The sequence below is a fragment of the Dromiciops gliroides genome, chromosome 3, assembly GCF_019393635.1.
Source record: "Dromiciops gliroides isolate mDroGli1 chromosome 3, mDroGli1.pri, whole genome shotgun sequence".
Taxonomy (NCBI): Eukaryota; Metazoa; Chordata; class Mammalia; order Microbiotheria; family Microbiotheriidae; genus Dromiciops; species Dromiciops gliroides.
The window spans coordinates 296,451,161-296,463,184 of record NC_057863.1 but is presented as its reverse complement, the minus strand read 5'-3'; the positions used below and the strand labels follow the sequence as shown (position 1 = coordinate 296,463,184).

The 12,024-nt window shown below is 37.3% G+C and overlaps 1 protein-coding gene across 3 annotated transcripts in view; it reads left to right on the top strand.

Annotated features, from left to right (window-relative positions):
• Nucleotides 1-12,024, top strand: part of POLA1 (DNA polymerase alpha 1, catalytic subunit) — a 345,895-nt gene that overhangs the window by 206,757 nt on the left and 127,114 nt on the right. For all 3 annotated transcript variants that reach the window (XM_043997404.1, XM_043997405.1, XM_043997406.1), the window contains exon 35: nucleotides 1,616-1,732. In XM_043997404.1, the coding sequence (XP_043853339.1) occupies nucleotides 1,616-1,732 (117 nt within the window). The remainder of the gene's footprint in view (nucleotides 1-1,615; nucleotides 1,733-12,024) is intronic.

Sequence of the window (12,024 nt, the reverse complement as noted above, 5' to 3'; positions counted from 1 at the left end):
TCTTGCTTCCCAATCAGGCAGGGCAAATGATCAATGCAGGAGGGAGTATCCAGTAGTAGAGATTGAGAATGATTGCCCATTCCTGACCAAAGGGAGTCAATCTGAAATCCCCTGTGTGCTCCTGTGTTTTGCCCTCCCTATCCCTTTCCTTTCCTTTTATTGCAGCTTAAAAGATGAAAGAAAAACTATTTCAAATCTAAATCCATATCCAGAAAATGCAAAATTTTGTGACTGAAATCTAAAAAAGAAGAGGCAATAGCTAGATATCTTTCCTTCCCATTTCACAAACAAAGGGAAAAAGCCATATAGAATCATTCTTGGAAATAAGTGGCAGATCTAAGTGCCTGACAGAATTAAGAAGTGCGTGTGCGTGCGTGTGTGTGTGTGTGTGTGTGTGTGTGTGTGTGTGTGTGTGTACGCTCGCGAACATACACATAACACACCTCAAGTAGGAGAATAAGAGAGTTCTGAATTAAGGAAGAAGTACAAAGTAAGTACCATTTATCCTTTTTGTTTATATTTATCACAGGGCATTAATTTTTTTTCCCCGTGTAATTAGTTTCCCTTGTAGAAAAATTGGCTTTCAGGAGTATTCTATATATTAGGTAACCTAGTTACTTCAGCACTGTAGTATTTATCATCTTTGTTTAGAAGACTTCTTGTATAGTCACTTTGTATGTTTTATGATACTTTTTTCCCCCTGAAAGATTCAAGATATGTATACAATCTTTTGGGGGGGGGGTCAATGAGGGTTGAGGGCCTAGGGTCACACAGCTAGTGTCAGGAGTCTGAGACTGGATTTGAACTCAGGTCCTCCTGAATCCAGAGCCAGTGCTTTATCTGCTACACCACCTAGTTGCCCCCGATATATATAAAATCTTAAATGTGTAGTACTTAATCATAGAAGTATTGAAATGGACAGATATAAAGAATTTGAATGTGACGAACAAGGCATCGTAAGAAAGGGGAAGGTGGTGCTTTTTTTTTTTTAGGCAGGGCAATGAGGGTTAAGTGACTTGCCCAAGGTCACACAGCTAGTAAGTGTCAAGTGTCTGAGGCTGGATTTGAACTCAGGTCCTCCTGAATCCAGGGCTGGTGCTTTATCCACTGTGCCACCTAGCTGCCCCAGGTGGTGCTTCTTTTAAACCATTTTAATTTACATGGAAAACCCATTTGAGTCCTGGAGTCACTATGGCTAGTGTTGTATCTTCAGGGTCAATCTAAGGAATAATATAATTAGTTGTAAACAAATGGGAGAGACAAGGCAACTTAAAACCTACCACAGTGTCCTTTCTACTAAATGTCCTACTAAAGTTATCAATTTCTATGCATATAATGATCTAAATTTTGGTGTATTTTTTTTTTCAAAAAACTGTGTAAGCTAATGTATGTGTTTTAAAATGTTTTATTTCAAATAAACTTGCTTATTAAATGAATAGGAAGTTGAAGAATACAAAATGCTTCTTTAGTGAAAATGAATGATATTTTTGGTGACCATTTCAAATTTCCTAAGATAGTTTGGCATAAAATTAATGTATCATCACAGACAATAAATGTTACTTCAAAAGGCTACAGAGATTTATACTTAAAACAGATGTTTACATTTCCTCTCTAGGGTTGGTTGATATGTGAGGAGCCAACATGTCAGACTAGAACTCGTCGACTTCCCCTTCAGTTCTCCCGGAATGGTCCTCTCTGTCAGACATGCTTGAAAGCTACCCTCAGACAAGAGGTAGGTTTATAAATTACCAGACAGCATGTGATATTATGCATCAGGTGAGATGAATATGTAAGATACTTTGTAAACTCTAGAGTGTGCCCTTTAATGGCTCATTTGGCAGACCAGAGAATTGGAGAGAAAGAGTATGTATTTATCTGTAGCTCATTGTTTCACTTGACATTTAGAGGATTTGCTGTCATTTCTGTCCTCTCACACAGCCACCACTGGAGATCAGGCCTCATCACCTCTTACCCAGACTATTACAGTAGCCTCCTAATTGATCTTCCTGCCTCTGATTTTTCCCTTTTTCAGTCCATTCTTACTTAAGAAGGCTACCAAAGTGATTCCTTAAGCACCACTATAACCATGTCATTCCCTTGCTCAAGAAACTATTAATTGCCTTAAAAAAAAAAAAGAACTCCATTTGGTTTTTAAAGTCCTTCACAATGCAGCTTCAGCCACCTTTCCAGTCTTATTTCACAAAATTCCTTTTACATCCTCTACCAACTGACTTACTTGTATAGGAGATTCCTTCTTCTAGTGACCGGAAGTCACTCTTTTCTTAAACTCTGCCTCATAGAATCAATCCCTAGATGCCTTCAGAGCCTAGTTCAAGATGCATGTCCTGTGCTGATCCTTTCTGGATTCTCTGCTCCCTTAACCCCAAGCTATTCTCCTCACTAGAAAATTCCTTTTTATATGTTATGTAATGAACTTCATAAGTACAAATTGTTCTTCATAAGTACATATTGAACAGAAATGTTTTAGAAAATACCTAGCTTTACCTAAAAGTAACGTCCATTTTGTTGGAAATCATGAATTTAAGTTAATATTAGAAAGAGGAACTGAAATCCAGAGCACACATTCATTGAACTATCTCATGTGTGTATTGGAGTTTTGTGGTGGCATCTACATAGGATCATACATTTAGAGGTGGAAGGGACCTTAGAATTCATCAAGTGCAGTCTCTTCATTTTACACATGAGAAAATAGGCCCAAAGACATGAAATAATGTACCCAGGCAGGATCTGTCCACTATGCCTCTTAGCTTCTCTGTCCAGATAGATGATATCTTCACTGCCCATTATCTGCTGTTTATTCCAGCAGAGAGAATATTATGTATCTAATGGACATTGACATGTCCTATAAACAGCTCTATGTGGTGGGAGGCATAAGTAAAATTCTTTCATTGGTCTTGACCCCACATTTTTAGAACACACACCACTTAGCCAGACCCATGTCTACCACCCAAGAATAAAGAAAAATCTTATCTGTCCCATCCCTTGAAGTGTTCTCACATACCAGGCGCATAGAATGTGGCCTACAGAGAAGACTTGTCTCTGTATCTGTAATGATATCCCCTGCTACTAATTTAATTGCTGCCATGATCCAGCTAGGTATACTTTTCTCATAATGGACCAGAATCATCAGTGAACCAAACAAGAGAGCATTCTTCAAGAGCTAAAATCCTCATAGTCAGTGGTTGATAGGTATAGTGGAGAAGGCAGAGTATTGGGACTGGGACTGGTGGTCTGAGCCTCCAACAAAATTACAATTTGTTCAGGAATGACACTGACACTTGAATATAAATGTCTTGTGTCCTGCCCGTCTTCTTAAAGGAATCATCTTGCATCAATAAATTTATAATTTTCAAATTTTGCTAGAGGGTCAGGCAGCAGCTCTACAACATTTGTTCAGTAGCTGCAAGGGGCCAATAACAGACAAGCATGTGGTTTTCTAAAGTAGTATAGCAAATGTCTGTTTTGGGGCTTATGGCTCCAGAAGCCTAATAGGGTCCTTTCTTGGTACTTACGAAAGACTCACTCAGCCTAGGCCTTGTGGACAGAGTCTTTCAGAAACTTAGGCTCTATAGGATTCTAAGGACCCACTGGAAATGATCACTTGACAACCTACTTTAGGTCTTCAAGGGCTCTATAGCTTGTTTCAGACTCCACTTGAAAGAAGCATACTTTGAAGTGACTTCATAAGTGGAGCCCAACAAAATACCCATTTGGGGAATCTGGGTCCTCTAGAACCTAAGGAATCAATCAGATAAGCCTCTGAGCTATTGCAAGTTATTGCATATTTTGGAATAAGCCACATTCTTCCTGTCCAGTGTATTCCCCAGAATCCCACTGAGCATGCTGTCTTGAATTTTCTTAGGGTTGATCCCTACCCCTTGTCTCTTATTTGAGCTACCATCCCATCTAGGGCTTCTGCTCCTGTAGTCATTTAGCCCAGTAAGCATTATGTCATCTTCATTATAGGTGGACATCAGTGTCCTCAGGAAGCGAGGCCTCTTTTACATCTGCCCACTAACCTATGGTAACACACAGGAGAATTCAAGTGTCCCAATAGGATAGTGAAGATATTCTTGATTCTTTCCTCAATAAAAGCAAATTGCTTCAACTAGTCGCAGCTACAGGAATAGAGAAAAAAGGCACTAATGAAATAAAAAACTCCATACCATTCACACAAGGTATTTGGTTCACCACCAAGTTAAGACTGACTATAGCAATTAACATAACTTTCTTCAGATAAAAGCAGTCTCCTTTAAGTGACAGTTAACCACTTTCTTCACTAGCAGCACAGAGTTATTATAAAGTGAATTTGTGTAAAGTAGTACTCCAACCTGGGACCTGATATTAGCTATTCAAGGTGGTTCTGCCAACTCCAGGGATTTCCAGTTATCCCTGGGGGTTCACAATAACCAGCCTAAAAGACTATCTAAGTGTCTAAGACTTAAATTCCAAGGACTCATAGTATCCATGTTCACAATGCGTACCTCTCATAATTAGCCTCCACAATTAAACCTAAATTAAAGGTCTTTCCATCTCCATTTGAGCAAGGATTTTCCCCTCAAACCTCTGATGGAAACTGGAGTACCTCTACTGACCTGTTGAGAATTCCCTAGTATAATAGTAACTTCATGACTGCTATCTAGCAGCTCCTTATATATTTGATGACCCTTTTCCAAAGTGACTCAGACTTATGACCTCAGTTCTTCAGTTAGAACAGCTAGAGCTGCTGGAGAATACTGGCCTTTCTTCTTAAGAGAACTGACTTATCCCAACAGTTCTTCAAATCTGTATACAAAACATGTACTGTTCAAAATGATCAGATGGGATGGGGACCTTCAGTGTTGTGCTCAGTTTGGGCCAGACAGAAGGACCCCTGCTGGCTCCAGCCTATTTGTCTTGACATAATTTTACTTATGTCCACGTGGGTTAACCATCAAACATCTCAACGCTTTGTTTCTCAAGAGTCACAAGCAAATCCTCTTATGGGAGAGAGTATTTTCACATTCAGACCACTTTTTGTGATAATAATAGGCACTGTACCTTCTCTACCGATTTGGATGGTTCTGTTTCCCAGAATAAATCAATGTCCCCATCAAACTTTACAATTCTTGATTAAATTAATCCTCTGCATTCATTGCTTCAATTGGTAATACTAGGTCAGAAAGGCAGCACTTTGTCCTGCATTATGATAGGAATTCTGCTAAAGGCTCTGACTCAAAATTCCCTATATATAGACTGGATGCCTTCTATGGCAAAGTGGCTCAAACTTATTCCCACTTCTTGAAAAGGGCCAGCTCAATAAAGCAAGTGTATACTTGCTATACACTAACCTATACTGTGTATAGGTTAGTCCCAGAAATCTTGTTTTATCCTGAAAATGGTTTTGTGGCAGATGAATAGGTTTATGACTCACTAGCTGTGATAGTAAACTGAATTTGTATCTAGAAGTTGGCTGATCACAAGAATTGCATCACAAATTATGATTCATTAGTCCAATGGCAAGTATTAGGAAAGTTGCCTTAAGAATAAATAATGCTGTGGAACTTTGAACCATAATTCTCCAAGATAAATAGATAATTTGAGTACCTCCTATTATATTAAAAGGACAACTGACCTTGTGGTTTAAACCCCCTTCCTGATGAGAGAAGGAAAATAAAGAGCCCACATAGACAGTTACATTTCCTGATGACAGCCTCAGGGTGGATGGGACTTGTAGCAGTAGTGCCTAACATATCCCTTCTTCCCAGCTATGCGTTCATTTTTTTGTGCCACTAAATGCAGTGCCACAAATATTTTGGTGTGACCTCTTATTTCCCTAAGAACTCTCTCCTTGCCAGGGAAGAACAAAGAGTTGATATGCTATCGTATTCATGGCAGATAAACAGATACTTGTGCCCACTGATTATGAATCCTGTAGTTGTTATCTTTAAGTTACATACAAATCTGAAAGAGAGATGAGTTCTTAGGAAAGAAAGATTGTATTTGTCTGGGATAATAGAAAGCTTCATAAAGCAGATAGCATTTGAGCTGGACCTTGAAAATGGTTGAGATTCTAACAGATGGAATTTGCCAGTGAGGGCATTCGAAGTAAAGAAAATGACACGGATTTAATAGTAGACTTCTCCAAGAACTTTCTTCTTTAGAAGTGGGATACATTCCTACCTGGCAAGGTGCTACACCTAGTCTCCTAACATTTATTTTCACATGGCAGGAGTAAAGGGGAGTGGGGGGAGTGAGGAATGGGCAATACCTATTAAGTGCCTACTGTGTGCTAGTGCTTCAAAAATGTTTCATTTGATCCTCACAACATCCCTGTGAGGTAGGTACTATTATCATCCTCATCTTACGGTTCAGGATACCTAGGTAGACAAAGATTAAGTGACTTGCCCCAGGTCACACATCTAGTAAAGTGTCTAAGGCTGGATTTGAAGTGAGATCTTTATTGTCTCTAGTTCCAGTGTTCTATCCGTGGTGCCACCTAGCTGGATCTAAACATGCTGTTTAAATAGGCAATTTCTTATTCCTGTATCTAATTGATTATATTCTTATGCTTTTCTAATGTGAAAAGGAATATTCACATACTGAGACAGTTAATATAGTAGATAGGCTAGACTTAGAGGAGGGAGCACTTGAGTTCAAACCTTACCTCTGACACTTACTTAACTGTGTGACTGTGGGAAAATTTTTTAACTTCTCTCTCTGCCTTGGTGTCTTTACTTGATAAATGAGAAGGTTGGATTCAGTGACCTTTGGTTTCTTTTAGTTCTGTGTAAATACACAATTTGTGTGTGTGTGTGTGTGTGTGTGTGTGTGTGTGTGTGTGTGTGAGAGAGAGAGAGAGAGAGAGAGATTTCCTCCTCATGATAGAAATGTATAGGAACTTAATAGAATAGTAATAATTTGTATTTAGTGCAGTGCCTGGAACATAGTTGGCACTTAATAAATGGTTTTTGATGAATTGATTGATTGTTAAGACATGCAACAAAAAACTACTTTATATGTTTACAATGATTTTGCATCAATTTTGTGGGACCCTCAAACAGCCTCATGTGTTTGATAAGGCAGGTATTTCTGTTCTTATTTTTTTTTAGAAAACATACATTTAATTGACTCCCCCAAAGTCACATAACTAGTAAGTAATGGAGTAAGTCCAGAACTCACAGCTCCCAGTCCAACTTATATGATGAGTTATAGGCTTGTGTGTGTGTGTGTGTGTGTGTGTGTGTCAGTTGGGGTTAAGTGACTTGCCCAGGATCACACAGCTAGTAAGTGTCAATTGTCTGAGGCTGGATTTGAACTCAGGTCCTCCTGATTCCAGGGCCAGTGCTCTATCCACTGCCCCACCTAGCTGCCCCCATGATCAGTTATATAATATTAGAATTACATGTACCCTAATTTCAGCATATAAACAACCATCCTTATTCAAAGCCCTTAGCACTCCTTGCCTGTTGTAGTCACCTCCTAATTGGTCTCCTTGCCTCAAGACTCACCTCAGTCTGTCCATCACAGAGCTGCCAAGCTGATTTTCCTAATGCACAAGTCTGATTGTGTCACTCCTCTACACGAGAAGCTTAGGGTGGCTTCCCATTATTACCTTTAGCATACAAACCCTATTTGGAATTTAAAGCTCTTCAGGCTTAACCTTCCAGCTGATTACACTTTACTTCTCAACACACACTATGCTCTGTCTGACTAGACCTGAATGCTATCATTTCCAGTACACTTTTGTACAGTTTGTCTTCCATGCCTAGAATGCTTACTCCCCTCATCTTCACTGCTTTGAAATCTCTTTAAAATTCATCTTGAGTATCCCTTCTTCAAAGAGGCCTTTCCTGATGTTGTTAGTATTCCCTCCCCATCATGTATATTTATTTATACATACATATATATACATACATATACATATATATATATATACATATACTGTACTCACTTATCTGTGAACATTTGACATACCTCTAGTAGAATGTAACTTCCTTGAGGACAAGGACTGCATTAAATTTTTATTTATTTATTTATTTATTTATTTTTTAATTTTTTTTGCGGGGCAATGGGGGTTAAGTGACTTGCCCAGGGTCACACAGCTAGTGTCAAGTGTCTTAGGCCGGATTTGAACTCAGGTCCTCCTGAATCCAGGGTCAGTTCTTTATCCACCGAGCCACCTAGCTGCCCCTTAATTGTTTATTTTACAATTATTTATGCCATGAATTCCTAGGAGATTAGGTCAAGATCCTTGCTGTTGTATCTTACAAAATGCCTTCGAGCAGAGTAGGCTTGATGCTTCAGTGGAACACAAGTGATTTTTTTCCTTTTTCTCCCAATAATTTTTGTTCATTCACTTTAAGAATCTATTTCTCCTCTTAGAGTTTTTAATATGTGTAGTATATACATTAATTCTTGGCTAGAATTTTGCCTTAACCCTTTTTTTTTTTACAACAATGATCATAGCATGTTGATAGACTCTCCCAGCCTTTCCATGGTAATGCTTATCATACATATACTATTGATATCCACAGTGTCACCTTTATTATGCATTTACACATATGTATCAAAGGGGACAATTTCATGTTTTCAAAAGGGCATGGAAACATAATATGTCCTCCTTCTCTCTTGTGTTAGTCATTTTGGCAAATCCCTGCAAGGGGATTGCTTGGCAAAAGGATTGCCTAACCTTTTCATTTGTATACTCAGGGCCTGGTACATAATATATACACTTAATAAATGCTTGTTGATTTGATACGTTACGTGTGGTTTACTTCAAAAATTTAACTGGTATGTATTCATATTTGCAAATAAATGGAAATGTTTGAACCACTCATAAGAAACAGATCTAACCCATGCTACAGTATAGAAGAGCCTTGTTGTATCTAGTGTTTTAATGTTTTTTGTGGTGTTTGTGATTTTGACCCATGATAGATTCAAATAAAAGGAATAGAGAATAATAGAATTTTACAGTTGGTATTTCCTGTCAGAAATAGCCAGAGGATTTCAAAGTTTATATTCTAGAAAACACTAGAGGCAATCTAGTCTAACCTATACCTGAACAGAATACCTTCTACAATATTATTAGGTAGTCCCTTCCACTTTTGGACCTCTTATTGTTAAGAAATTTTTCATTATATCATTCCAAAGTCTGTCTTTGTATTTTTTACTCATTGTTTCTTGTTCTAACCCGAGGCCAAGCAGAATCAAACTAAACACTCTTCATGACAGCTCTTCAAATATCTGAAAGCAGCTATCCTTAATTCTGCTGCTCCACCCTGTCCTCTTTGGGGCAGTTTATTTTTTTAATTTAAGAATAGAATTTTACAATTATTCCCATTAAATTTCTTCCTATTGGATTCAGTCCATCACTTTAGACTGTTAAGATCTTCTTGGATCTAGTTATCTCATCCAACATTATCTGTCATTCCCAGCTTTTATGTCATTTGCAGATTTGATAAGCCCATGTGTGCTTTCATTTAAGTCATTGGTAAAAATATTGAATAGCCCAAGGCCAAGGACAGACCTTAGGGTGCTCATCTAGAATTGAGTCAGCTATCTAACCAGACCAGTGAATGCTTTTTTTGTCTAGTCATTGAACCAGTCCCAGATTCACGTTCACTCCATCCTTATTTTTTCCAATTATTTCTTTACCAAGAGCATGATTTCGGTTTTTTTGTTTGTTTGTTTGTTTGTCTGCCATAATTGTTCTCTTCATTCCCACCACATTGCGATTTGGGTATGCTTATATTCTGATTGATGAGTACGGAAAAATTACTAAACTCTAGCTATAGAGTATAATGATTAGCTACAATCACACCATAACACATGTACTAATCCTTTTGTCTGTGAACCATTACAGAATTTCTTGTTCTTGCTGTGTATAAAATCCCATTAAGGGTTACATCTTTAATTTCAGAGTGAATAAATTTCTAAATTTAGTGTTTCAGATTTTGAAAGTCTCTGTAATATTGGCATTATTTCCATCTGAAAGAGGTACTTCAGTGTTCTTGGAATTTACTAAAGAGAATATCATTTCTCAATTGTTTAGTCCTTGTTCTTAGAAATCACAAGTTCTAAGACTTTGTAATCATCCTTTTAATGTTACTGTTAAGATTAGGCTTTTTTATTTTGTTGATACTTACCAAATAGCCATCTTAATCATTTTTAATTATATGAGGTTTTTTGTATAATATTTAAGTGACAATTTGTTATGATTTTCTGGCCATGTACAAGGGGTTCTTGACAAAGAATACTGAAATTCTTGACAAATCAAAGGAAGGATACAACACTGGTTAAGAAATACTGGTGAGCTATTCTTAGTATAATGCCTCTCAACTCGATAAAAGTTAAAACTTTACTGGTTACTGCAGTCATACAATTAATTATTGACTGGTAGACTCAGTACCTAAAATTAGAAGTGGGACCAAATGGGAACTAGGTAACAGGTTTCATAAAAATTAGGCAATGAAATTTATAGGAAGTTTACTATATTTTGTTGCCATTTTCTCTTCACAAGTCCCAACAAAGAAAGATCATAGAATAATGAGTAGATGAGGAAAGTAGTGATTAGATAATCAAAGCTTGGTTACTCTGGTTGGAGATGCTTCTGTTGGAGCAGAATAGTGAAAGGAGAAAAATCATTGGGAAAAGAATATAATAAGTATTCAAAGAAGGGATGTCATATGCAATGTTGTGGAAGTATAATAGAATGAATTAGATATAGAACTTGATTCATTTCCAGGTGGGTTGTGAAAAAATGTGTTGGCCTGAAGTATTGAAGAAGAAGGAGGTAATATCAACCAAATGGGAGAGAACCTTAAAGCCTATGATGTTTTAATTTGGATTGGAGAAGGAGTTTGAAGCCTTTGTAGAATTCTGAGTAGAGGGAATAAAATAATAAGTAGAGATAATTATTTTTTAAGATTTAGGTTTTTCTTCCAAAGGTTCTTTATTTCTCCAAAAGAACTATAAAACTACCTTCTTGATCTGTATCTATCATTAAGAAATATTGTAAATTTACATTAAACACAAAACAACTAGTCTTTACTGTACATGATGTTGACCTAAAGAGATAATAATCAGGCCATTAATTCTTGATACTGATAACAGGGGTTGAGGAGAATGGTGATATGAAATTGACCTTAACCATCATGTCCACCAGGAACAATTCCGTCCCTTCTTGCCCTCTTAAGGAAATTTGTTCTTTAACAGTAATTGCATATATTTTCTGGATCATGGTTGCCACTTTCCCACCACTAAATTGAGGTTATTAAGGTTAAATAGTTTCCATAATTCAGAATCTAGACAGGGTCCCAACCTCATTGCACAGTCCTAAATATACATTTGTTTTCAACTTGGCTATTTGTGATAAAAGACAAGCTTTTAACATTCCTTCTTGGGCTTATAAAAACTGTGAAGACTTTAGAATTGTGACAAAATGTCTCTTAAACAAGTGGGTTTTTTTTTTTAATTGAAGGGAGATGACTGTTCTTTTTGTAGAACAGATTAGAAAGACACAAAGGAGCCTCTTGTAGTAATCTGTGTTAGGTCTTTAAAGGCTTCAACAACCAAAGCTCTGGTTACTGGGAGGATTAGAAAAGGCCCCAGAAACTATTATGGACAAACTTGGTTGGGCTTAGAATTATTGGTGGACTGAGATGTATGGAGTCAATGAAGGAAAAAATCTTGAAGATTATTCCAGAGTTATGAACTTTTAGGATGGGGAAGGTGAGGTTCCATTTTAGGTAATGTGTCTAATGTAATGAGCGATGGACTGGGTCCAGGAAACTGGCTTCATAGCTCTTTCAAGATACCCAAGTGACCTCCAGGAAGCCATAATCCCTTATCTCCTCATCTGTAAAAGGAGCAAGTAAGATCTCGTCAAAATTTTAATGTTCATACAACTCTAAACAACTTGGGGGGAAAGAGAAAAAAAATAATTTTTTCTTAAAAATGAATCTGAATGGGTGTTTTTAGAACTCCCAAAGGAACACAAGTCATAGATTTATAAGAGATTAT